This window comes from Heloderma suspectum, chromosome 11 (assembly GCF_057233095.1).
Source record: "Heloderma suspectum isolate Gila_16-S chromosome 11, 16-S_ref, whole genome shotgun sequence".
In the NCBI taxonomy this organism is placed as follows: Eukaryota; Metazoa; Chordata; class Lepidosauria; order Squamata; family Helodermatidae; genus Heloderma; species Heloderma suspectum.
Window position 1 is genome coordinate 15908209 of NC_139468.1, and position 27331 is coordinate 15935539.

The 27331-nt window shown below is 45.7% G+C and overlaps 1 protein-coding gene and 1 long non-coding RNA gene across 6 annotated transcripts in view; one reads left to right on the plus strand and one right to left on the minus strand.

Moving 5' to 3' along the window:
• Nucleotides 1-1499: 1499 nt before the first annotated feature.
• HEXA (hexosaminidase subunit alpha) overlaps nt 1500-27331 on the plus strand; it is a 31520-nt gene continuing 5688 nt past the window's right edge. For 4 of the 5 annotated variants that reach the window (XR_014785329.1, XM_084816948.1, XM_084816949.1 and 1 more), the window contains exons 1-10: nt 1500-1811; nt 8209-8307; nt 9938-10003; nt 10431-10477; nt 11629-11739; nt 16727-16828; nt 17747-17879; nt 18166-18346; nt 21146-21232; nt 22555-22627. Coding sequence is in view for 3 of the 5 variants with exons in the window: in XM_084816948.1 (XP_084673074.1) it covers nt 1574-1811; nt 8209-8307; nt 9938-10003; nt 10431-10477; nt 11629-11739; nt 16727-16828; nt 17747-17879; nt 18166-18346; nt 21146-21232; nt 22555-22627 (1137 nt within the window). In the remaining 2 variants the exon portion in view is untranslated. Of the gene's footprint in view, nt 1812-8208; nt 8308-9937; nt 10004-10430; nt 10478-11628; nt 11740-16726; nt 16829-17746; nt 17880-18165; nt 18347-21145; nt 21233-21594; nt 21833-22554; nt 22628-27331 lie in introns of all 5 variants that reach the window. The other variant, XR_014785330.1, reaches the window with a different exon arrangement.
• On the minus strand, nt 1928-3495 carry LOC146337043 (uncharacterized). Its single transcript, XR_014785331.1, has 2 exons — nt 3042-3495; nt 1928-2943 (listed from the first exon to the last, which is right to left on the minus strand). It is a non-coding gene; the product is annotated as an uncharacterized LOC146337043 (long non-coding RNA).

Consider the following 27331-nt stretch of genomic DNA (forward strand, 5'->3'; position numbering starts at 1 on the left):
CACTGCAACCCTCTCCCATAGGGGAGATGCTCCAGCCCCTTGATCATTTTTGTTGCCCTTTTCTGCACTTTTTCCAGATCTACAATATCTCCTTTTAGGTGTGGTGACCAGAACTGTACACAGTATTCCAACTGTGGTCGCACTATATATTTGTATAGGGGCAGTATGATATTTGCAGTTTTATTCTCTGTTCCTTTTCTAATTATGCCTAACATGAATGGAAAATTCAGATATGGGGAAAAGAAGGGGAAAGCAGTGGGGGGAAAGGAAGCGGGTGAAAAGGGAGTTGTGATCATGCATTTAAAACGGAAGCAGAAAGCCCCATTTTAAATGCAGGATTTTAGGTTGGTGTAGAGATGCCTCTTGTGTCATATCATTACAATCCCATTGTGGCAATGCTATATCCGTCTTCTGCATTTACACCTAGTAGGACACACAATGACATTTGTTGTAGTATTTTGGGTAATGTGGAATAAAAAGCAGGAAAGACATCACCTTGCCGACAAAGGTCCGTCTAATCAAAGCTATGGTTTTCCCAGTAGTAACGTATGCTGTGAGAGCTGGACTATAAGGAAGGCTGAGCGCCGAAGAATTGATGCTTTCGAACTGTGGTGTTGGAGAAGACTCTTACGAGTCCCCTGGACTGCAGGGAGGTCAAATCAGTCAATCCTAAAGGAAATCAACCCTGACTGCTCATTGGAAGGACAGACACTGAAGCTGAAGCTCAAATATTTTGGCTACCTAATGCGAAGAGAAAACTCACTGGAAAAGACCCTGATGCTGGGAAAGACTGAAGGCAAAAGGAGAAGGGGACGGCAGAGGATGGCTAGATAGCATCATCGATGCAATAATTATGAACTTAAGCACACTCCGGGAGAGAGTGGCGGACAGGAAGGCCTGGCATGCTATGGTCCACGGGGTCACAAAGAGTTGGACACGACTTGATGCTTTCGAACTGTGAGGATGAGACGGCAAGGTGGTATCACCGATGCAGTGAATATGAACCTGAGCACACTCCGGGAGAGAGCGGAGGACAGGAAGGCCTGCCGTGCTATGGTCCATGGGGTCACGAAGAGTCGGACACGACTGAACGACTGAACAACAACAAGCGCCATCCTATGAACGTTTAGACAGAGAGGAAAAAAGTCCCACAGCTCCCAGCATTCCTCAGCCAGCGATGCTGGGAGTTGTAGGGCTTTTTTCTGTCTAAACCTGCACAGGATTGCGCCCTCAATCTGCGCAGGATTGCGCCCTAAATAAATCTCCCTTTCTGTGGAAAACTAGCCCATCCGGGAGAAGGGGAGAGGGAGACGCTTCCTCCCCGATGGGCTGCTCTACTCTCTACTCGCAGGGATGCAGCCGCCTGGGTCGTCCGCACGGGCAGCGCCGTTCCAAAGCGGCAGGCGCGCGGCCCCGCCGGCCCCGCCATCCCTTCTCCGCCGCCTCGCCCGCGACGGGCTGTGCGTCGTCTCTCCGCCTAGATCACATGATCCGGGCCGGGGGCATCACGTGAGCGGCGGCAGCGGCGGCTCCCCATTCGGAACGCGGCGCCCAGGCGGAGCGGGCCGGAGCCATGGCGGGGCTGCCGGGCGCGCTGTTGGTCCTGCTCGTGGCGCGCTCCGGCGCTGCTGCCGTGTGGCCGCAGCCGCAGTCCGTGAGCGTGGCCTCCGGCGGCGGCTGCCGGCTCAGCGCCAGGCGGTTCCGATTCGGCTACGCCAACTCCTCGGCGGTGCGTCCCGGCTGCGCGGTGCTGGATCAGGCGTTCCAGCGCTACTGGGCGCTGCTTTTCCCTTTCGGGCTGAAGGGCGCAGGTCAGAAGGACAAGCGAGCTGGGCTGGAGGCGGGCTGGGTGGGTCGCCTATGCTTACTCTTACTTTGCGATAAAATCCTTCCTTCCTTCCTTCCTTCCTTCCTTTTGTGCCGCCCCATAGCCGAAGCTCGCCGGGCGGTTCACAAAAATTAAAACCAGAAAGTACACGGTGAAACAGTATAAAATATAAAAGCATTAAAACCGCAGTATAACAATACAACCAGAATAAAACCTAGCAGCAATGCAGAGCTTTAAAATACAGATTTAAAACAGCAAAGCCAAAAGACTAGAAAGCTAAAAGACTTAAAATCCTCCGGGAGAATAAAAAAGGCCTTCACCTGGCGCGGGAAGGAATACAACGTAGGTGCCAGGCGTTCGCGTCATTTCTGTATCGCCCCATAGCCGAAGCTGTATGGGCGGTTCACGAAAATTAAAACCACAAGGTGCGGCATAAAACAATATAAAATGCGAAAGCGTGAAACGACAATATGAAAGTACAGCCAGAACATAACCTAGCAGCAGTGCAGAGATTTATAATTATTATTATTGCTTTCATGAAATGTTATTTTGTTTTGAACAAAACAAAATATTTTCGCTTATTAACAAAGTGAAGGCAACACAACAAAGAACATTCATAAAGAAATTAACTAATTATAATTATTAAGATTTTCTTAGATGCCTTCCCCCCACCCCCCAAAAAAGAGGTTTGAGGTGACTTACAATAGAATTATAATGCTATTCAAATATAGAGGTGCCAGGGCTCTTATCTCCTTGGAACTAGGCATAGCCGTTGCCTGCTTTGAAATTCCAAACAGGGAGGTGGTTGTATTTAGTAACTGGAAGTGGGGAGGAAATTGCACTCTGCATGTGCCCAGAGGCACACCTCTTTCTCAAGTTCTCATGCTGGGGGAATGAGCGTTGCTGACACTGTCATAAGACGCCTCTGGCATGCTTACCTGCATTGGCCCTCCTTGTAGAAAGCAATTATGGGCACAATCCTATGCACGCACGCTTAGACAGAAAAAAGTCCTACAGCTCCTGGGGAATGCTGGGAGTTGTGCGACTTTGTTCCGTCAAAACATGCATAAGATTTCGCCTTAAATCCATTTACAGTACAGTCCTGTGCATGTCTCCTCAGAAATAAGCCACATGGAGCTCAATGGGGCTTACTCCCAGGAAAGTGGGTATGGGATTGTGGCCTTCATGGTGGTGAGTGCATATACCTACTGACCTGGGAGTAAGCCCCATTGAACTCAGTGGCGCTTGCTTCTGAATAGACAGAAGACTGCGCTGCACGGCTGAGGTCCTATACACATTTCCTTGGGAGTCAGCACCCTCGAGTTCAGTAGGGCTTACTTCTGAGTAACTATCCCTAGGTCCTTAAAAGTTTGGAGCCTTCCATGAGTTTATTTATTCTATTTATTTAAAATCTTTGTAGGCCGCTGTTAAAGAGTATCTGTCCTGTACACATTTCCTTGGGAGTCAGCCCTCTTGAGTTCAGTGGGGCTTGCTTCTGAGTAAATATCCCTAGGTGATTAAACATTTGGAGCCTTGCATGAGTTTATTAAAAAAAAAAAAAAGTAGGCTGCTGTTAAGAGTAGCACCCTCTCAAGGCAATGTACAAGACAAAATCAATACAAAATTATGCAAAACAAATACAATAGAAAACTAATGAATAAATATCCAATAAAAATACTATAAAAACAGATGACACCAGTACAGCCTGCAGCCCACAGACTGTGGAAAGGCCAGCGAAAAGTTCACAAACCATCATCTCCGGTAGACAACATTGAAAAGTGTACCTATTAGTCCTTGGTGTGGTTTTCTTTTTGAGCAACGCTTGGTCCTTGAACACCTGCTGGTCTGCTCCAAATTTATTATAAACATACACAGTGTCATTAATGTAACTGACTCCGCCTTACACAGGCAAACGTAGATAAGTCCTTGACCCCCTGGAGTTGACAGGCAATGGAGGAGACTGGAAAATCCAGCAGAAAGAGGAAGTGGCCAACAATAGAGACGTGTGCAGTTACGAGTGCTTAAACTAAGCTTTGTTACAGTTCCTCATTCCACCTTTTTCTGATCATATAATTGCTTTGGACCGAGTAGAATATGCATATAGGACACTTACCTGATCTATGCCCCATCTAAAATGGCTGCTGCTGCACTCCTGTTTACCTCTATGGGTGTTTGTCGGTATCCTGAGCCTACAACTTGCCTAACTGTTGTCCTCGCCTGGAGGCCTTGAAGGTTTGCTCGCTGTTTTGCAACACTGGGGTTGAGCCTCATAAAAGGCTCACCTGACTGCTCAAAGTGCTTTTCTGTTTGTGCTTCTCTCTCATAAGGTGAGCTTGCTGTCCTGTATTTGGAATACTTGTTGGCACAGGGAGAGCTTGGGGAAATGCAGGTGGGGTGCAAGTGGGCTGGCTATGTGTCACGGGACCTTGTTTTGGCTGTCGGTGCATGTCAGTGGTGTTCTTACAGGAGCACTGCACAGGGATTTTAATCCATAAGACCAGACCAAAGGCTCCCAACCTTAAATCAAAAGGCCAGCTTATCGGTGGCTGCAAGAAAAAGTATTGTTGCATGGCGTTTATAGCTGAAGAATTGGGAATATTTTAGAACCGAATATAAGCACTTTTCTACACGAGGCTGTTAACCGCTGAATCTCCTTTCAGTTTCGCCACAGAATTGAGATGTGAGCTCTACACAGAGCTTTTCCTTTCCTGCTTTTCCTCTAGGTGGCGCTATGCTATAGCGGAATATCACAATTGCTTAAGTAGGAAAATACCTTTTCTTTCACTTTCAGAAATAATACCCTATTTTCCCCACCCTAAAAAACAAAACAAGAAAGGGCTCTTAAAAAACAAAAGCAAAAGTGGAGGATCACAACATCATCTAAAGAATCTGTAAACAACCATGAGTAAGGAATCACAAGCGCACAATAAATGCCTCGTGTAGAAAGACCCTTAAGACAACCAACAGCGAGGTATACATCATTGTAGTGGTGAAAAGTGAGGAATGCAGTTGTCTGTAATGTATCCTTTTAGAGCAGTCTTCCTCAACTTGGTGCCCACCAGAAATTTTGAACTATAGCTCCCATCATCCCTGACCATTGGTAATGCTAGTTGGAGCTGATAGGAGTTGTAGTCCATAACATCTGGAGGGCAGCAGACTGTGGAAGGGTGCTGTAGTGCTTCTGGCCTTATATCTCCAATAAGGCATGGTATTATGGGCAATTTCCCAGCAGTAACGTATGGCTGTGAGAGCTGGACTATAAGGAAGGCTGAGTGCCGAAGAATTGATGCTTTCGACCTGTGGTGCTGGAGAAGACTCTTACGAGTCCCCTGGACTGCAAGGAGGTCAAATCAGTCAATCCTAAAGGAAGTCAACCCGGAGTGCTCATTGGAAGGACAGATACTGAAGCTGAAGCTCAAAGATTTTAGCCACCTAATGCGAAGAGAAAACTCCCTGGAAAAGACCCTGATGCTGGGAAAGACTAAAGGCAAAAGGAGAAGGGGACGGCAGAGGATGAGATGGCTAGATAGCATCACTGATGCAGTGAATATGGACTTGAGCATGCTCCGGGAGAGAGCGCAGGACAGGAAGGCCTGGCTTGCTATGGTCCATGGTGTCACGAAGAGTCGGACACGACTGAACGCCTGAACAACAAATTATGGGCCAGCCCTACTGTTAGGCAGAATTTGCTGCCCAACTCAGGTAGCTGGTTTTGGATGCCATGAAAGGGCAGCAAATTCCTCATTGTTTAATACTTTATTAATCTTTTTTTTTGTGATTTTAACAAAACAAATCATGAAAAAAGACAAGAAATTACTTGCATAGAAATATAAATATACCATTAAGTTCAAAATTCTAAAAAACAAAACAAAAACCTGAGATTATGTGTAAGCTTCAAGAAAAGCAGTCCAAATATCCATATATTTATCCATTTGGGAGTGACGCCTATATAACACCCGTTGAAATGTTGATAGTGTTGTTAGGTCCTCAGTCTGTTGCACTATAGGAGGTGAACATTTGTCCTTCCAATGTTGTAATAGCAGTCTTTTGACTGTCAAAAGGGCTAGGATATGTTGTTGTTGTTGTTGTTGTATTTTTACTGCCAGGGAGGTGAAGGGGCACTTCTGGGACATTCTGCCTCAGATGTCAAAAATAACTTGACCAGCCTTGGGTACTGTGCCCCATGCCGTGGGGGGAATGAGTGCCCTTTGCTGCACTGCCTCCAGCAGCAAAATGTCCTGGTCCGCCCCTAGGGCAAAAGAATGTAATATCTCAATAAAAAGATTGAGGCTGAGTGAAACATGAAAAGCATCAGTAATGCCTGAAGATTGTATATATTGGAAGCTGAGCTTATTCACTACAAATAACAGATAAAGAAGGGTGTCTGCTTGAATGGAGCACATGATTGCATATAAGCTATAATTGCAAGCGGCTTCCTGTTAATTGCAAAATCGTAACCTTTGGCAGTGTGGTTTTGTGTACCTCTTCTGCCTTCCAGCTGCAGACATAACCACTGTGTTGGATTTCTTTTAACCAAAGTCCAGTAAGGAGTGTGTATGGCTGATAAGGAAAGGGCGCAGTCCTAGGCTGTCAGCAGATCTGTAGAGGCAGATGAGCCTCAGTTCTCCAAAATAATGCAAGGCTAGTTTTATTACCTATTATTATTGAATTGCATTTATACCCCACCCTTCCTCTGAGGAGTGATTCTATTCTTGAGGAGAGCTAAGTATATCCATGCAGGCAGGCCCGGTATGGTTCTCTGGGATTAGCATACGTCAGCCTTCCTCCACCTGGTTCCCTCCAGATGTTTGGGGCTACAGCTCCCATAAGCTCTGACCATTAGCCATGCTGCCTAGGACTGATGGGAGTTGTAGTCAAAAACATCTGGAGGGCACCAGGTTGGGGAAGGCTGGTGTATGTGGTGGCTGTTGTTACTTCTTTGGATTGGAGGCAGTCTCCAATTCTTCTGTTCATGTCAAATACCTCGTACTAGCTGGGCAAGGCTGTGTGCCGTCCCTCTTGGTCCTGGGACAAATGCTCTTCCGTTATATTAATGGAGAAATTTTGTTGTTGTTCAGTCGTTAAGTCGTGTCCAACTCTTCGTGACCCCATGGACCATAGCACGCCAGGCCTTCCTGTCCTCTGCTCTCTCCCGGAGTATGCTCAAGTTCATATTCTTTGCACTGGTGATGCTATCTAGCCATCTCATCCTCTGCCGTCCCCTTCTCCTTTTGCCTTCAATCTTTCCCAGCATCAGGGTCTTTGCCAGTGACTTTTATCTTCGCATTAGGTGGCCAAAATATTTGAGCTTCAAAGGAGAAATGCTCTCCCCTAAATATTCTTCTTGGAGTACGTTATGCAACTTACATTTATGTACAATCGTGTCTCAAATCTGGGCTTTCTTTTTATAGACGTTTGTTTTGTAGGGTGGTTCATGGGTGTGGGCAGACTTAAGGCTTGCTGGGATTAACTCTGTGCTTTTCACTAGGAACCTGAGGTTCACCAACTGGAGACAGGTACAAAATGATGGCTGGGGATGGAGTCAGGTACAAAATGTGGGCTGAGCCAATAACCTACTGCAGTCTTCCCGAACCTGGTGCCCTCCAGATGTTCTGGACTTCACTTCCCATCAGCCCCAGCTAGCATGGCCAGTGGTCAGGAATGCTGGAATCTGATTAGCCATACAACATATATAAGTACAAATCTGCTCCTGCGTTACTACAGACTGGGGATTCTAATTTAGGAGGTGAGACACCTCATATGTGAAACATCATGCACATTAATGCAGTGGAGTACAAGAGGACAGGTCCCTGCCTGGAAGAGCTACATTTTTTCATGGAGTGAACCGAGGAGGGATAGGGGAATGAAGGCAGGGTTAAATAGGGGGAAAACACATGCAATACCTTCTTTTCTTCCAATTGTGTATTTCAATCAACCAATCACTTTATTGATCCAGTCAACAGACCTCACAATAAGACTGTATCAATTAACGTTTTTGAATTTTGTTCCTGCTCATTATTTAACTTACAGAAATAAGGTCCGAAAATATAAATCAGGTATTATTATTATTATTATTGATACTTTAAAAATGACTCTAATTAGATAATATTTTAGCATATCCTCATTGCTCTCAGCAAATATTTAGCTACAATTTCTATAACAGACCACTTTGTATTAGAAAGAAAAAGAAGAACGTACTATTCAGACAATCTTGCAGGATGCAAAAAGATTAATGGATTAATTAACTTATTACAGAGATCTCAGTAATAATTACAGAACAGGAAAACGTAGCTTACTGTTTTGGTTTCTTCTGAATCACAAGGACATCACCTGTTGGAATAAGGTATCCCCCTGAATCTCCCATCCATTGTGCCTTTCAGAGAATGGGCGGTTGGACGACTCATTGTGTCCTGAACTTCTCGTCTCTGTCGCTGAGCCAGGCTGCGATGGCTACCCTTCACTGGACTCCCGAGAGAACTGTAAGAGAATGTAATGTGTATCTCCCCTGCCAATGCTGTATGGGGAACTGTTTGTCTGCAGCAATCGTGCTCCAGAGCTGCTTCGCTGCAGCTGGTATTGCAGGCAAGCCCTGAACAGCTATTGCTCTCAGGACCCCGAGAGCACTTCTTATGTTCTTATGAAAGGATGCACCGAGCCCTACCATGCATAAGAACCTAAGAAGAGCCATGCAGGATCAGACCAAAGGCCTGTCTAGTCCAGCCTTCTGTTCAACAGTGGCTAAGCAGATGCTGATGGGAAGCCCCAAGCAGGACATGAACGCAATAGCACCCTGCGGGTCAAGGGATCACAAATCTGGATTACTATAGATCACGGATTATAATAGCCTAATTTGGGGGCATGGGAAGTCTTTATATTATTTTATATTATTGCTATTGTTAAACATTCGGGAGTCAGAAATCCTTAGGAACACAGGAAGGTGCCTTATATTGCGTCCGTCCATGGGTCCATCTACCCCAGCATTCTCAACACTGACCGGCAGCAATGGCTCTCCAGGGTTTCAGGCAGGAATTTTTCCAGCCTTACATGGAGATGCTGGGGATTGAACCTGGGGCATTCTGTCTGCAAAGCAGGGACTCTGCCCCCTGAGCAACGGCCCATCCCCAATCCTTGTTGGTGTGTTACAAATCATCCTGCAATTTGCCAGTAAATCCCAATCTACCTTCTGCCCACCCCTTCTGTAGGCCTAGAGAAGAACAGACTTGTTACTTTATTTATTTTATTCAAGGCATTTTTCTCCTGCTCTTCAGCCAAAAGACTCCCAGAGCGACTTACAAGAATTAACAATGAGATAGTCCCTGCCCTCAGGCTCACAGCGTCAAAAGACAGGAGACGCAAAGAAAGGGATTAGGAAGGAGGAGGAAAAAAGCATGATGGTGATGCTCATCAATTGCCCAGATGAATGGAAATATATTCTATGATTCTATTCTTCTATGATATCATTTGAACTCAGATGTGCACTGCATCTGTTGTCCTTCTGGGCTGGCTTGTTCCTCTTTTATTTCTTCTCTTCTGCAGTTTCTCCTCTTTTGAGTTCAAGCCTAGTCTGTTTCTTCTCCCTCCCTTCAGGGCAAGATGTTTCCTCATATGCCCTTTGGTGGCATTTGGGGGAGGGAGGGAGGGACCACCACTGAGAGTAGATGGTGGCAGTTCACCCGAGCTGTGCCTGCTTCTTCCCCCATCCCCTCAGGGTGATTGATTATGCCAGCCATCTATGTAACAAGTCTCCTAGTCAGCTGTGTAGGCGACCAGAAATTTCATGCTTGGTGTCTATGTAAGTGCTGAGGAAAGGAAGTCTTGTCCTTCACAACCAGCATGGAAATGTAGCAGGCTGGAGGAAGACAGGGGAGATCACTCTGTCCCTCCTTCACTATTCCACTTGGCTGAAGGCGATATTCTTTTTTTACTGGCCCTCCTCTTCAGCCAGCATGGAATTGCAGGCTAGTAAAAATAATAATTTCATGCTAGTAACTTCTGTTTACAAGGCTGAATTATCCCCCAGGGAATCCTCAGATATTGGCTTAAATCGTGAGAGAGGGTGCATTTAAATAAAACGTAACACCACGGCTCTCTCGTACCGTGCTCTTTCAGATAAGCTGAGCGTTTCAGATGAGCAGATGCTTCTGACAACGGATACTGTCTGGGGAGCTCTCAGAGGTAAGGCGGATGAAGTTTCCCACTGTCCCTCCATGTCAATCTGTGTAAGAACATAAGAAGGGCCCTGCTGGATCAGACCAAGGGCCCATTCTGTTCACAGTGGCCAACCAGCTGCCCACGGGAAACCCACAAGCAGAACACGAGTGCAGCAGCACCCTCCTGCCCATGTTCCCCAGCAACTCACTGCCTCTTATTACTGGAGGTAGCATAGAGCCATCAGGACTCGTACCCATGGATAGCCTTCTCCAGGAATTTGTCTAACCCCTTTTTAAAGCCATCCAAATTGGTGGCCATCACTACGGCTGGTGGTAGCAAATTCCATAGTTTGCGCATGTGCTATGTGAAGAGCTTCCTTTTCTCCATCCTGTGTAAGCAGGTATTATTACTTATTTGCTACCTGTAACTGGATTCTGCCCTTGTTCCGCAGGGTTAGAGACCTTCAGCCAGCTTGCCTGGAGAGACGACGATGGGATGGTGAGCCCCTCCGTTATGTGTGTGGTGCTAGTACACCGCAGAACTGTGAGAACCCTTGGCCCTTCCATGGTGGAGTATCTCTCAGGTTGGGATAGGAAACCAATGGCTATGCAGCTCAGCAACACTTGTGGGCTTCTGTGCAGTTTTAGGCATGTGACAGTAGAGCATCTTACAGAGAGAGTAACATCAGGGAAGATGTAGCTTTTACCGGTATAAATACCATGCCATTTAGAAGAGGGAGAGTTGCACTTGGCCGTGACATCCCTCCCAGAATTTGGAAGCGAGCTTTACACCTGGGATGGGGAACCTCCAAGCCGTGGGCCGCATTTGGCCCGCAGAGGCTCCGCTTTCAGTCTTTGCAGGCCCCGCCCACTCTACCCACCCATGGTCTGGACATTCCCGAGGGCTTGGGGAGGAGCTGGGGAGAGGAATCTGTGATTGGAGATGACAAGGGGTTTCCCCTTACTTAGCGTGGTGCACAGTCAACCAGCCAAGTGCGCACTTAGCTTCTGATTCTCATTCCCCACGCAGGGGATAAGCAGGAGCGAAGCCAACTGCATGCTCAGCTGGTGCTTGCTTGCAGGAGCTCCTGCAAGTGCTGGCCAAGTGTGCTTTGCTCATACTAAGGACGAGTGAAGCCGTACATTTGCGCACGCTTGTACCTGTATCTTTCTGACTTACTTCTCAACAGTAGCACAGGCTGACCAAAAAGCTTTCATGGTATGTTGTCCCTTGAGAGCAGGGAAACCTCTCTTTGAGAAGAGAAGGGATGGGCTGAATAGGTGAGATGTGGAGTTTGAAATGTAAAGAGCTCCTGCTCAAATAGGGCAGCTCCAATTTGAGTCAGAGCCAGCCCTCAGGAAGCTTGGTCCAGTATGAATCAGGGCGTGCACCTCACTTCCACTGCCTGTTACTCTGTTCTCCAAGGTATGGATTTTTTGGCTTGTGGGAGGGGATAAAAGGAAAGAAGGAGTGGCTGCTGAAGTGTGCATTTTGAGCGTTGGATTAGAATATTCAACACAGGCGATTAATTTTCAGGGCGAGCTGACCAGCGTTCATGCACCTCTAGAGAAAGTGGGGCTGGGAAGCCCTTTGCTGGAGAAGAGTGTTGGACCATCTCCTGACTGTGCTCCATCTTCTCCCCTGTATAGTTCTACGTGAACAAGACAGATGTTGTCGACTTCCCCCGCTTTCCTCACCGAGGTCTGCTGCTTGACACATCTCGCCATTACTTGCCTTTGAAAGCCATTCTGGAGACACTGGTACATGAATCTGCCTTGGGGCAATAGTCTCTCCTTGGGATCTTATGCCCTTTGGTTGCTGGTTGCTCTGCAGAACACCGTGACCTAATTGAGATGATCATCTAAATCAGCCTTCCCCAAGCTGTCCGCCTCCAGATGTGTTGGACTGCAACTCCCATAATTCCTAGCCAACATGGGAGTTGCAGTCCAACACATCTGGAGGTTGCCAGGTTGGGAATCCTGACCTAAAGCATGGTTTAGATCATTGACTCCACCCCTTCAGCCACCATTTTGTTCTTGGCTCTGGTTGGTGGACCTTGGTATTCTTGCAAAACACAAAATAGATCCTGCAAGCCTGAAGTCTGACCACTCCTGGGCTCCCTCCCCACCTCCTTCCCGTCTTCCTTTGCACACAAGGCAAACCAGTGCTTCCACGTTCACTTTAGAAAGCCTGGTTTCGGATCCTGGTTTGTTTTAACGAACTTTGGATAGAACAAACCACAGTTTTCCGACTCTGTACATAACACGGAACTGTGGCTTGTTTCAAAGTTAGAAAGGAAGCTTTTGTTCTCCTTTTCCTCAGATGTGGGAGAAGAGGGATGGGAAAAGGGACATGTGTTCACCCGAGGCTCAGTGTAGCTCATTCCCGACCACGCGGAGTCCTAAACTGTGGTTCTGTAACCCTCACGAGCTGAGATTTGTAGACCTCGTCTTACAAACAGTACTGAAAACCTGGAACTAATGGCAGCAAGGAGGACATGGAGCTATGTACAAATCTCACCCTCTAACTCATTTAGCAAGTATTAGGTAGAATGTTTTCTTTTTTTACAAAAAAAAACCTTTGCCGTGCTAAGGCTCAGGAACTTTTTGAACAGAAATCTGGTGCTGTGGAACATTCCTTCCCTGGAATGCTCAGGTCTAATTGCATTCTGAATTTTATATGTGGGTGATCTAGAATTTCCCCTCGAATCATCCTGAATTGCGTGCACATTTCTAGCCCCCTTGAATATAAAAAATAACTGGCCTCTGGAGAGCTTGCCTCTTTGTACCTGATCACACTGATCTCAATGAGCGAAAGCAGCTTGTAGCGTACCTGGCGGGTCTCCAATCGGATGCCCGTAGATACCTTTTGCGGTGCCTGCCAGACTCCCTGCCTCTCCTGATTTTCATTTTATTTCTTAAGATTTTTTCAGATTGTATTTTGTTTTAATTTGGAGGCTGGTATGCTGCAAAGCAAAGTGCTGCCCCTCCAGGGCCATCTGTATTTGGGTTCAAGAGAGCAGTTTTGTGTTTTGGAGCTCAGCCCCCCCCCCCCCCCCCCCCACACACACACACCTCTTGTAGTTAAGTTCTTGGGCAAGTTTCTTTTAGCCTCACCACTTTGCCTTCTGGGAAATGAATGTTTTGTGACCGACTGTGGCCCCCTCATGGCAGCCATTTTATTTATTGTTTATTTATTTACAACATTTGTATATTGCTCCACATCTAAACAAGTTCTGGAGCAGTGAACAGGAGATAAAATAAACAAAAGATAAAAAGGAATTCTTTTTACAAAAGAATTCTTTTGTATTCTTTGTATTCTTTGAAAAATACAGTGCCAATAAAACAGAGGCTGGTCAACCAAGGAAGGCTTCCTGGAAAAAGGCTGTGGATGGGCAAGCCCCCCCTCCACCACCCTGACAGCCATTTTGTGAGAGCACCCACAACACTCCCTCAAAATCCCAACTGTACTCACTGAGTCAAAAAGTTTGGGGACCACCCCCAGAATAAGCTGTTTCTGTAAAGCAGCACTGAAAGTCTGTGTTCCGTTGTCTCTGTCAGGGTTCCCCTTAGGACCTTGACCTCCTAAGCAACTCTTTAAGGATTTCTTGCCTCCTTAAGAGTCCTACCTTCTTTTAAACTTCCCCTTCCCAATAACGTGGGGTTTATGCTGTAGACACGGGGTGATTGGCACTGCAGACACCTGTGTGTTAACTACAACAGTTTACTGGTAAATTAAAATAAGCAAATCACAACTAACAGTATTTTCACAATAGCATCAACAGTGATACAAAAGGCATGAAGAGAAAATAAAAGTTGCAAAAATGCAAGTTCCTCCATCCTAGCTGCATTTAGACTTCTCCAGGCTGCTTCTTCCTGCATCTCTCTTCATGCTCTGGTCTTCCTCACTTTTTATCCCCTCCTCTCACAAAACTGAAAGTACCATTTCAGACCTGGAAAAATGAAACCTAACTCAGGGAAATGAGACTTAACTGGGGAAATGATACTACTCTTCTCAGGGATACTAGCCCTCCCAGCAAAAAAGCCCCAGGCTTCTAGACCTGACTTCTTTTCCGCCTCTGTAGGCCTCAAACTTTCACAGTCTCGTCGTTGTTAACTTTATTGAGGATCCTGGTTGGGCCAGAAGGCAGAGTGCAAATCTGAGAAAGAAATACTGCCTCAGACGCATTGCTTTTCCATGGAGACAGCTTGCATGTTCAGCTCCAGCTTATCAAGTACTGGCTAACCCAAGTGATGTACATGTACATAGGATCTAGAAGTGAGAAATATGTTCCTCTCCTGGTGTGTAGAAACATAGGGACCTGCCTTTTACTGACTCAGACTGCTGGTCCCTCTAACTTAGTATTGCCTACTCTGACTGGCAGTCAGAGTAGTCTCCAGGGTTTCAGACAGGCGCTTTTCTCAGCCTCACCTGGAGATGATGGGGATTGAACCTGGGACCGTTCGCATGCAAAGCATGCACTCTACCACTAAGCTACAGCCCTTCCATAATTAAACACTCTAGGAAGCTCTCTTATACCTTGATTGATTAGTTCAGTATTGTCAATGCTGACTGACAACAGCTTTCAGGATTTCAGGCAGGACTTTCTCCAGTCCTACCTGGAAATGCCCAGAACTGAACCTGGGACCTTTTGCATGCAAAGCACGTGCTCCACTACTGATCTATGGGCTTTCCTTCCTATAGAACAGCCTTCCCCAACCTGGTGGCCATGCTGTGATGGGAGTTGCAGTCCAACACACCAGGTTGGGGAAAGCTGTGTAGAGCCTAACAAAAGCAACTCCTGAAGCTGACCAGGAGGCCTTTTACATAAACTCTGCTCTTAGGGCTCATATGATACACCCGTTTTGTGTTCTGCCAGCTCTCCAAATTAATCCCAATTGAACCTAAATAAAGAGAAGGGAGGAGGGATTAAACTGGGGAGGAGCAAGTAAGTGTGTGTGGGTAAGTGGGTGTGTATGGACTGGAATGACACCAGTGTAGCAGGAAATGAATCTGCTTGTAAAGGGTATGTTATCTCTGCAGCCCAGTAAAGAACCTCACCTTCCCATTCCAAACAGAATAGGGTTTTCTGGGTACTGTGCCTAATGGCCCCACCCTGGCTTATGTGCCCAGTTATATTCGTATATGTTGTTGCTGGGAACAGATCCATCTCATGATGCAGGGCTTGGAGCCAGGACAAAAAGGAGTGCCGGTCCTGTAATATTCAGGCCTAATTGCATCTCGACGATCATATACGGCCCCCAAACATTTTTTAAACGCATTTTCTCTGAAATGGTTGGGTCCGGGCTTAGTCATGCTTTGAGTAGACCCATTTAAATCAATGGAACTTCTGGTAGTCATGACTGACTAAAGTCCTGCTGATTTCAATGAGTCAGCTGTAAGTATGGCTAAGTCTGGATCCAGCTCCAAATATGCATTTCTAAATATATTTTGATGCAAGTTCCGTATTTGGGGAGTGTGAAATCTAGCAAAATAACCAAGTTCCAGTCCGCACATTTGTCCAGTTCACTTCGCAAAAGCTACATTCCTTAAGCATCCCCACTTAGGTGACCATTTCTCGCATCTGGCAAAGTAGACACTGGACCACAACTGCTTATGCCACAGTGTTAACCTTTTTAGATGCCACAAGATCCTTGTGCCATTCATCCTGAAGTCAGTGGCTGGAATAGCTCATTAATGCAAGTTAATTAAAAAAAATTAAAAATTCTCTTTAAATGGGGGAATAGAGAAGAAAGGTTCACATCCAAGTCTTGGAGTCCAGGGTTGAGCAGCCTTGGGCTTATGGGATCTACTCTGAGTTTTACTAGAACTTCCCAAATCCTCCAGCCTTTCAAAATATTCGCTGAGGCAGGCAGGCATACATTTAGAATTAAGGAACAGAGTTCTTCTGAGCACATGTAAGACCCACTTTGTTTTCCAGTCCAGAACTGAGCTCAGGAGGCAAAAATCCACTCTTGGGGCACTTCCCTAGGCTTTCTTTGCAGCTCAATTTAGGGGGTTGAAGGGGTAGGGGAAGTATTTTTGTTTTTGCTCTTAAACAACTCTGAGTCAGGAACCCTTGCCACTCTAACTGCAAATGAAACACACCACAGCAAGCAATTTAAAAATTCTAGCATAAGAATGAAAAGACCTGAGCAAATAAAAAAGAAAATGAGGACTGCACCCGGAAAGGGGTGGCGGTCAGATCACAGACTGGGGCCTTGGAAGTCCATCTCAATAGTCTTAGGGTGCAATCCTATGCATGTTTAGACAGAAAAAAGTCCTACAGCTCCCAGCATGCCGCATTCCTGGCTGTGGCATGCTGGAAGTTGCGGGACTTTTTTTTCTGTTTAAACATGCATCGGATTGCACCCTTAAGAATGTGCACGTGGATGGAGCTCATGATGGGGTAAGAGGCATCTGTAGAAGGGTAACTGAGAGCAGAAGTAGGCAATCTGGTGCCCTCCAGATGTTTTGGACTGCAACTCCCATAACCCCTTACTATTGCCCACATTGGCTGCAACTGATGGGAGTTGTCGTCCAAAACATCTGCAGGGCATTGGGTTGTCTCCTGTGGAGCAGATGGTAAAGACCTCTTGTGAGTAATTGTGCCTTGGCTGGGCCGAACACAGCATGGTTTTTAAACCCTAGGTGAACTCTGCCGGCCACCCCTCGAGAACGCCATCAAGTGACTGTTGCTAATAAACCTCCCAACGGTGACATTCTGATGTTCTCTGATTTCCCCAGGATGTCATGGCCTACAACAAACTAAATGTGTTCCACTGGCACATTGTGGATGATCCATCCTTTCCGTACGAGAGCACGGTGTTCCCAGATCTCAGCTGGAAGGCAAGTCACAGATCCCCCACTCTGAGCCTCTGTTCCGTAGTCGACACTGGTGTAGTTCAAGTGATCCCTTGTGTCTCATGGCACTTTGGACTCTGCTTCATCCACTCAGTTAGAAAACTGGTGGGAAGATGGGGTCCGTGCCGAAATTGGATGCTTTCACCCTACTAGAAACTACAGCACCACAAGCCCTTCTTTCCTAAAGTATGAGATATGTTGGGTTGGATCCAGATGTATGCTGTATCAACTGCACTGATGGAGGTGGACCTCCCTCCCAGAAATGCTCCACAGAGAGTCAGGAGACCTTGCTCTGTGGGGTGAGCTGGAGTGCACTGGAGGGTAGGGAGATCCCCCAAAATCAGGTGCTGGGATCTTCCGCAAGCTGGGGCCATCCTCTTGCCGAAGGCAGATCCTGGATCCAACCCATTGTGTATGTACAGCACAGGCAAGCAAAGCTAGTCTGCACCTGATTGGTTGCATTTTTATACTGCCCGATAGCCGAAGCTCTTCTCAGTCTAGTCTCTAGAAAAGTTATTTGGAAGCTGCATAACCATTAGCATGGATTTCCTGCATGGTCTTGTTTGCCAATACAAAGCTCCTCCGGCGACTCCACCTAGTTGGGGAAATGGCCATCTCTGTCTAGGCTTCCGCAGTCGGTTTTGCCGAACCAAGTGTTCATAGAATCATAGGGCTGGAAGGGGCCTACAAGGCCTTCAAGCCCAACCCCCTGCTCAGTGCAGGAAGCCTGATTCCCAGGCGGTCTCCCATCCAAGTACTAACCAGGGCTGACCCTGCTTAGCTTCTGAGATCAGACGAGACCTCATCTAGGGAGAAACTTTGACTCACGCACGCTTCGTAAGTGGTGCAGACCAGGCATGCGTTTGCTGTTTGGCTGGACCTTGTGACTTTGTGCCATTCCAGGGGGCCTACAACCCTGCCAGCCATGTGTACACAGCCAGCGATGTGAAGACGGTGATTGAGCACGCCCGGCTGCGGGGGATCAGGGTGATTTCAGAATTTGACACGCCTGGCCATACCCTCTCGTGGGGTCCAGGTAAGGGCTGGCCTGCGATGACCGGACGGACGTGTGCTGGGTGGTTGTTTGAGCTGGTGCCAGTTCTGAGTCAGGAGTTAGGATCTGAACACACAAATGCCTGGCTGAAAGAGGTATGCTTCCTTTTGTCAGATGGGATTGGTGTTCTGATAAGCAGGAACCAAGGACCTTGCCATCTCAGGGTCGTTCTTTTTTGTTTGTTTGTTGTTCCATGTGCCTGAGTGGAATCTGCAACCCTAATCCCACTTCTGCCTCTGTGTGTGTATGTGTTTGTTTTTAATCTCAGGTGCCCCTGGCTTGTTGACTCCTTGCTATTCAGGCCCGAAGCCCTCTGGACCCTATGGGCCAGTCAATCCCATCCTCAATACAACTTACCAGTTCATGGGCAAGTTTTTTGCTGAAGTCAGTGCTGTATTCCCGGACTTCTACATTCACCTGGGCGGAGATGAGGTTGACTTCACCTGCTGGTTGGTCTTGCTCTCCCGGAGCAATCTGGAAGGGAGGGAGAGAGCATATATGGAGTGGAGGCAGAAAGAAGGGGTAGAATTTGTCACGGTGAACCTAGGAGTTACTGGCTGCCTTTTTCGACTATCCTCTCTGAAACACCAGAAAGCCAAGCTGGACAGAACTCTGACCTTTGCCTGAATAACTTCGCAGTCTTGCTGATGCATTTGAGACAGTGGCTCTTTCTCTGCTTTCCTGGGAAATGATAATATAAGCAATGGGCATATTAGTAGAGAGAGTATTTTTTTTTAAAAGGAAAACTCTGCTAGTAGAAAGCTTTGCAGATCTCTAGAAGTTGTTGTTGTTGTTCTTGTTATTAAACAGTGAGTTCTTATAGGAAGCTGCCTTATACTGAGTCAGATCATGGGTCCATCTAGCCCAGAATTTTCGACACTGACTGGCAGTGGCTCTCGAGGGTTTCAGGCAAGATTTTTTCCTCATCCTACCCGGAGAGGCCAGGGATTGAACCGGGGAACTTCTGCATGCAAAACAGGTGCTTTACCACTGAGCTGTGGCCTCTCCCAAGAGTTCTCCAAGTGGTGATCCTTATGTAACTAAAACGGCACAATCCATGGACAAGAGGGAGGTATCAACAGGCTCGGGGAGACTCTATGGTTTTGAGAAGTGCCAAAAAATTTAGGGAGACCCCCCCACACACACAATACAGCCCAATGAGGACGGAACATCCTCAGTGGGCACAAAAAGTGGACTGTTGGAGGGTGGAATAGAAAACTGGAGGTGGGAGTGGAATGGGAGTATCCTAGAAGACTGGCTGACTGGAACCCTGAGCAGGGGCATTCCACATAGCCAAACGCTGTTGCAGGTCCCACTTGGGATGCTTCCCGTGGATGGCTCTTAGTGCCCCCAGTCTAAAGGCATTGTGTGGGTATTCCCTCCTTTCCTCCTTAATGTTGTCTTTTGTGGTAAGGAAAAAGATGGAAGAAGCCCTCCGTATGGGAGGGTAAAAAGTAGGCGGATTCATTGTCTGGATCCCCCCCCCCCCAAGGAATTATGCGAACGAGGTAAAGCAATGTCATGTTAAAGCCTTGACTGAAAGCACCCTTATGGGTTGATGGAGCTATTAGCATTATCATTTTGTTATTTTTTATGATTTATATCCTGCCTCTCTGTTAAAAAGATATCCAAGGTGGCTTACAATTAAAATACCCAATCATTCATAACCGATAAAAAAAAAAATCTTTAAGGCATAAAAGGCATAAAAGTGTATTAGGAATGGAACTCTGCAAAAGGTTAACAAAATCAAACCATCTTTGCTGCCTATCTAAAAGCAACAAGTGATGGGGCCAGGTGGACCTCCTCTGGGGTGCTGTTCCGAATCCTGGGTGCCACAGCTGAGAAGGTCCTGTCTCACCGTATTTGTAGCAGAAATCAAGGAGCCTTACATGGAGGAAGGTTCTTGAGATATTCTCTAGAACGATTAGTCACCGTCATCCTCCATTTCTTTGTATGCCACTTTTCCACAAGATTGTGCCTGAAATGGCTTCACAACGGATCAAATGGACAGCAGTAGGGGAAGCGCCATTGCCTGGCTCAGTGGTAGATCACCTGCTTTGCATGCAAAAGGTCCCAGGTTCAATCCCGGGCATCCCCAGATAGTGCTTGGAAAGAATCCTGCCTGAAACCCTAGAGAGCCGCCGCTGGTCATAGAATCATAGAATCATAGAATAGTAGGGTTGGAAGGGGCCTACAAGGCCATCGAGTCCAACCCCCTGCTCAATGCAGGAATCCAAGTCAGAGCATCCCTGACAAATGGCTGTCCAGCCTCGTCTTGAAGGCCTCCAGTGTGGGAGAGCCCACCACCTCCCCAGGTAATTGGTTCCATTGCCGTATTGCTCTGGTCAGTGTCGACAATACTGGACCAGCGGTCTGACCTCGGCATAAGGCAGCATCCTATGTTACAGCAAATGTAACGATAAAAAACAATAATCATAGGAGCAATTACAAATAACCATATTGTCAGTAGGTAAATACATAATAAACATATCTCTCAGTTGGTACAACATTGAATAAAACCATGCAGAGAAACTGACCGAATCCACAGCTTGGAATGAAACAGGAATGAGAATAAAGCCTAACACTGAAACCAGTATCACACATACAAGGGGAAATATATCTCCTTTTGGAGGAAGGCCAGAGCACATAAAGCAGCCTTCTCCAACCTGGTGCCCTCCAGACGTTTTGGACTTCAACTCTCGTCAGTTCCAGCCAGCATGGCCAGTGGTCAGGAATCTTGGGAGTTGTGGCCCAAAACACCTGGAGGGCATCAGGTTGGGGAAGGCTGACCTAAAGACGTTGGTTGGCAGCCACACCTCTCACCTGTGACAAGTTTTGTTCCAAGGAGGGATTAGAGAAGGATATGTGCCTGGGATTAATAAAACACAGCTGGAGACTGTATAGGCATGTGGAACTGGGAGATGAGGTAAAGTGAATCATTCAAAAAATCATCCACCCATCACCAAAATTGATGAAAACCCTAGTCAGCACTCCTGTTTCTCAGGGGCTAGAAGGACATGCCTTACTCATTTTCCCCCAAGTTTCCCCCTGTAACTTTGAGGGCTAGAATCATGCTCACTTTAAAAGTTAACGTGAGGAATTCTGCTTTGTGTACTCCATAGCGATTGCATACAGGAGGTTTGTTTTCTTTGTATTCTCGTTGGCCTTGGAAGGAGGCATTTGATGCTCAGGGTCTTGGGGGCTACTTCTTGTGCTGTTCTGATCCGGGTCCTCTCTTTCACATGTAGGAAGTCTAATCCAGAGATCCAGGCATTCATGGGGAAGATGGGGTTTGGCCAAGACTACACCAAGCTGGAATCGTTCTACATCCAGAGGTAAGGAGCCTTGCTTCCACTTACCAGGGGCGTGCACAGAGCAAGATAATAGGGGCTGCCTCCAAAGACTGAGGATTGCCCCAATCCTCCAGGCTATGTTCCTCTTATTGAGTCTCAGGAGACAGGTGGCTGGAAGCATGATTTGGGCCAAAAGTCTGCACTAGAGATGGGGGGTGGGGGGATTTGGGCAGGAAATGTTGTTTTTCATTTTTCCCAATACTTTTTTGCCTTTCTTTCCCAAAAATTGGAAATGTAAATAAATTATATTATATTATATTATATATGTGCATGTGTATCACAAAATACTGGATTACGGATTAAGAAATGAATTTTACATTCTCTCCCCCACCTTTTTTTCTCAGGTCCTTTTCTGAAAATAACTGCTTTCTCTGTCTGCTTAACACTGTGGAGGAGGCTAAGTGCAAAATACATAATAGCTTCCTTTGTTTTATTATAATGTTGGTGGTTTCCTCAGTTTTCAAGGTTAACTTTTTGCTTGCTTCTCATAAACAAGCAAAAACTAAAAGTTGCTCGATCCCTCAGAAGATTGCTGCTCCATTTCTTTCAAAAATTCAAAACGTTTAAAAGTAAATTCAGTTGGTAAGTTTGCAGTTATTGTTTGAATAAACTATACATTTAAATTTAATATACTAATTATGATAATTTTGTGAACAAAACAAACCTAAAGTAAAAAGTGACTAGATCTTTCTTTTGTTTTAAAGGTCACTAAAAAAGTTCTGAATATTTGCCCCCTAAATTATCCGTTTTTTCCAGAAAAAATGTTTTCTCCCCGTGGTTTCAAAATTTCCATCACTGGTTTCCTCTGTTTTTGGCCTCTCCAAGGAAAAATTATATATTCATTTCCACCCATTTTGTTAAACCTTTCAGTCGTTACCAAAACCTTCTGATCTCCCACCCCTCCAAATCTCAAGAAATCTAGGGGGAAAGTCATTTTTGTTTGTTTGGTGTATGTTATTTTTCCTATCTGGAGAATTGATAAAAGAAGAAACTTGTGCTGCAATCCTATATACACGCATGTATCTGGGAGTAAGTGCCATTGCCCTCAGTGGGACTTACTTCTCAGTAGATATGCATAGGATTGCACTGTTGGGTTCCGTGTTCTGAGCCTCCTCTTTCTCCTCCCCTCCCCCCCCCCATGCCCACTTTTTGGTTCCCATCTTAGGAAATGCTCCTGGCATGCTATAAAAAAACATTTTGAGTTGAGGGTGCCAATGAGGAAAAGGCCCACTGCCCAGAGACAGGAAACTGGGAGGGAATGGGAAACGCCTCCTTGTCTTCAGTAGTTCTTCTCTTTGCTCCAGGCTGCTGGATATAGTCTCTTCCTATGGCAAGGGCTACGTGGTGTGGCAGGAAGTTTTTGATAACGGAGTGAAGGTGAGGTGATCAATCAATAGGGGGATTTCAGGTGCTCCATCCTTTTTGCACCATTTCTCTATTCCCCCCACTCTGCTCCCCAAATACATGGAACTGCTTCTTGCACCTTCTCCCTCTTTTTTCTCACCCTGCCCATCTCAACTGTGAGGGCACCTAGACACAGGCTGTGATATAAAGCCCTGGCTATGGGATGCTTCCATGTTGAAAGACCACGTGTATTCCACACATGTCCCCCAGACTGGCTGGGGGACATATCTAAACAACTCTAGATGTTTTATTTTGCACCCCTAGAACCTCTTCTCTTTTGACTGGTTTTCAGTTTCTGAAACCAAATCTTTCTTGTCTTCCTCTGCTGTATATTTCATGATTGTTCTGTTGGCTAGGTGTTTATTCTTCTGTTTTGTGCTCTAATACTAATTTAGTGTTATGTCACCTTGGGCAGAGATCTCTGGCAAAGACAGGTGGCAGTCACGTTTTAAAACATTTCAAATTTAGAAGAAAGCAAGTTTCTAATCCTCATGGTTACATAGGGTAGCAGGAGAGCAATGTCATAAGAACATAAGGTCGTAAGAAGAGCCATGCTTGATCAGACCAAGGGTCCATCTAGTCCACTGTTCCTACAGTGGCCAACCAGCTGTCAACAGGAAACACACAAGTAGGACATGAATGCAATAACACCCTTCCGCCCATGTTCCCTGGCAACTGGCGCACATAGGCATGCTGCCTCTGATGCTGGAGGATGGAGGATCAGAAATCGGACAGTTGCTCGTGATCAAGGGGGGACGGCTGAGTGCCCTTATTGGCTTCTTTTATGATTATATGATGGGGAGGGGCTGTAGCTCAGCAGCAAAGCACCTGCTTTGCATGCAGAAGGTCCTAGGTTCAATCCCTGGCATCTCCTGTTAAAAGGAACAGTGGCCGGTGATGGGAAAGACCTCTGCCTGAGATCCTGGGGAGCCACTACCCGTCAGAGTAGCCAATCCTGGGGTAGTGAGACAGTCTGACCTGGTCTAAAGCAACTTCCTATGTTTGCTATTTCCTGCCCCTACAGACTAGTAAATCCCAGCCTCTGTGCCTTGTTCTCTGCCTCTTTTGGGTGCCCAAAAACTCTAGATCACTTCTTAAAAGAGAATAAGGGCACAAAAAAGGACTTTTTCTGTCTAAACATGAATACAATTGCACCCTATATTAGAATAAATAGTGAGTAGAATAATTGAGACTGGATTTGATTAGGCTCTTCTCAAGGCTGCAAGTCAGAAGTAGATTGCAAATTAGATGTTGGCAGGATAGTTATTTAATTAAGGGCACAATCCTATGCATGTTTAGGCAGAAAAAGGATTGACAGATACCAAAGCAAAGGTACAAAAATATACACAATTAAAATAGTTTAATGTTAGAAAGTGCAAATATAAAAACATTGTATCCAAAACATATGTGTCACAATATACAAAATAAAAACAGAATTGTAAAACATAAAAACTGATGCAAATACATATAACCTTTGAACTGATCATAGACTCCCATCTAGTTTCTTTCATCTTTCTATGTGGATCCAGGTGATTTTTCCAAAGCGATACATTCTCTCACCCAGGGATGGGGAACATGCGGCCTTCCAGGTGTTGTTGGACTGCATCTCCTGTCGTCCCTAGCCAGTAGAGGATTATGGGAGTCCAGAACATCTGGAGACCCACATGTCCCCCATCCCTGCTGTAGCCTGTCATTGTCAAAATTAAGAACATGAAAAGGAACCTGCTGGATCAGACCAAGGGTTCATCTAGTCCAGCACGTTGCTTCCCACAATGGCTAGCCCAGCGTTCTGCAATGTGGTCATCCTCCAGATGTCTTAGACCACAACTCCCAGGATTCCTGACTACTGGCTATGCTGGCAGGGGCTTCTCGGAGTTGAAGTCCAAAACATCTGGAGGGCACCGAGTTGGGGGAGGCTGGGATAGCTTCTAGGACAGCCCTCCCCCAACCTTTTGCCCCCCAGATGTTTTGGGCTACAAATCCCAGAATGTGCTGGATAGAAGATTCTGGGAGTGGTGGCCCAACACATCTGGAGGGCACCACATTGAGAAAAGTTGGCCTGGGACACCTCCAGATGTTGGCCATGCTGACTGGGGCTAATGGGAGTTGGAGTCCAACAGCATTTGGAGAGGCTCAGGTTTCCTGACCCTGTTTTAGGAAGCCAGCAAGGAGTGCATGCGCCCAATAGCTTCCTCCAGAAGATCTCTTCTGCCTGTAGAGCTGAAGATATATAGCCACATAAGGCTAAACAAAGAAGGTAATTTCCTGACCGATAAAAACCAAAGGAGAATGAGAGATCAGAGCAAACTGCAAATCTTACACACAAGTAACAAAAATAAATCACGAGATTGATAAAGTCCTCGAAACCATGTATAAAACGTGGCTTAAAATTGCACAACAAAAGTTGCAAGTAAAAAGTAGCAATACATTCTATTGCACACTAGAAAACATCTACAAGAAATGGTAAAACACAGCTAAAATTATGCAACAAAAGGTGCAGGTAAAAGCCAACGTTTGAACCAAGTGCTAAAAGATACGATACGATACTTTATTGCTCAAAGCCATAGGCCACCACAATGTACATTAAAAAGAGAGAGAGAGAGAGAGAGAGAGAGAGCAAGAAAAAAAAAACAGTACAGTCACATATTTGTATATACATAAATTCATACAACCAACAGAATCATCCCTAGTAGGCTGTTTGGGCTTTGGCACGTATTTTCCTTGCTGCCAAGGCAAATTTTGCTACCTGGGCAGTGGTGAAAGCAACAATGCCAGAAAGAAGGACACATATTTGTTCTAAAGGTGTTCTATTTAGGAGGCTCTGGGAAATAATGGCAAGAAATTTATGCCTAGGATGGCCATAGAGAGGGCATCTTAGTAAGTAATGAGAGACATCCTCAACCTCTCCAGACCCACAGATACAGAGTCTCTGATGGACTGGGGTATTGTCAAATCTTCCCTCCAAGAAGGCAGAAGGCATGCATTGTAGACTCAATGCTGTAAATGATTTCCGTGAGGCACAGTCGGAGTTGTAAAGTAACTCTCCGGACCAAATGACGTCTTATATAATGGGTACCAGCAAGAGTAAGGCATTTGTGTGATTGTAACCAAATCCATCCACTTAGAATAAAGATAATTTTTTTCTTTAAGCCTCTGCTTTACTCTATCAGAAGGGAAAGAAGGAAAGGACTCAGTATCAGTTCCATAAACCTGCAACATAGGTTTGGTCAGGTTTACCCAAGACTTTTGGGATGGGGTCTGAAGTTGCTCTTGAAAGCATTTTTTTGGAAGGCGGGAATCGCTCATATGGGTCAACTTGAGCCAATACAAAGTGAGAGCAGTGTAAATAGATGTTTTAACTGAAATCAATCCTACTTTTGCCCTTAGAAGGGCCCCAGGTGTACTCCGGGGGACTGTTAAGAGAGATCTCATAAAAGAGTTCTGAACCACCTCAAAAATAGAGGCATTCGTGTATCCCCATACCTCGGCCCCATACGTCAGTTGTGAAACTACCTTCTTCTGAAATATCTCAACTGCAGGGGCAACCAAACTTCCCCCTTGTGATCAAGAGAACTGAAGGAGAGATTGAGTAGACTGGGATGATTTCAGCTTCATTACATCTAGATGTTGTCTCCACGAAAGTCGGGTGTTGAAATTAAGGCCCAAATATCTAAAGTTGTTCATTTGTTCAATGGATTCATTGTCCAACTTCCACATATGTGTTTTCGTTTTCTTCCCAAATACTACAGTTTTAGTCTTAGTATAGTTAATAGACAAATGTTCTCTTGTGCAAAATGTACTCAACTTTCTCAAGAGCCTTCGCATACCAATTAATGTAGTGGAAATCATTGCGATATCATCCGCATATAGGAGGACTGAGAGTTTAACATCCTGAATAGAAGCTGGGATGCATTCCAAATCACTCAGTTCTTGTACAATGCTATTAATATAAAAATTAAAAAGAAAAGGGGCCAATAAACATCCCTGATGCACTCCTTTATCAGTTGGGATGCTTTCTGATAACAATCCATTCGCCCCCAGCCTAACTCTAAGAGTAGTGTCAGAGTGAAGCATTTGGATTAAAAGAAACAGCCTTCTATCAATGTTTGTGGCAGATAGTTTTTGCCACAAACGATCTCTATCTACAAGGTCAAAGGCTGAACTAAAATCCACAAAAGTAACAAATAACTCTTTTCTGTCCTGCTGAGAATATTTCTGTATTAGGTGATGGAGAACAAAACACTGGTCTATTGTAGATTTCCCCTTTGCAAACCCGGCCTGTTCTTCAGCTAAGATCAAGTTTTCAGCTGCCCATGACTCTAATTTGTGCAAAAGATATTTAGTATATAATTTTGAAACAACATTAAGCAGACTGATTGGCCTAAAATTATTTGGATCTGCTTTAGAGCCTCTCTTGTGAATAGGAACAACAGTGCTCACTTCCCAGCCCTGGGGGATTTTTCCATGCTGGTTTATATAAGTAAACATTTTAGGAAGAATTGGGCACCACCAAGTAGAATTAGATCTAAACAATTCACCAGGAAGCATATCCTCTCCAGGGCCCTTTTTAGGAGGCAGGGAAGCAATCAAATAATGCACTTCATTCCAGGTTACTGGTTCCCAATCAGGGCAGGAAGAGAAAGACAAAAAATCCCTGCCGGGAAGGGGATAAATGCT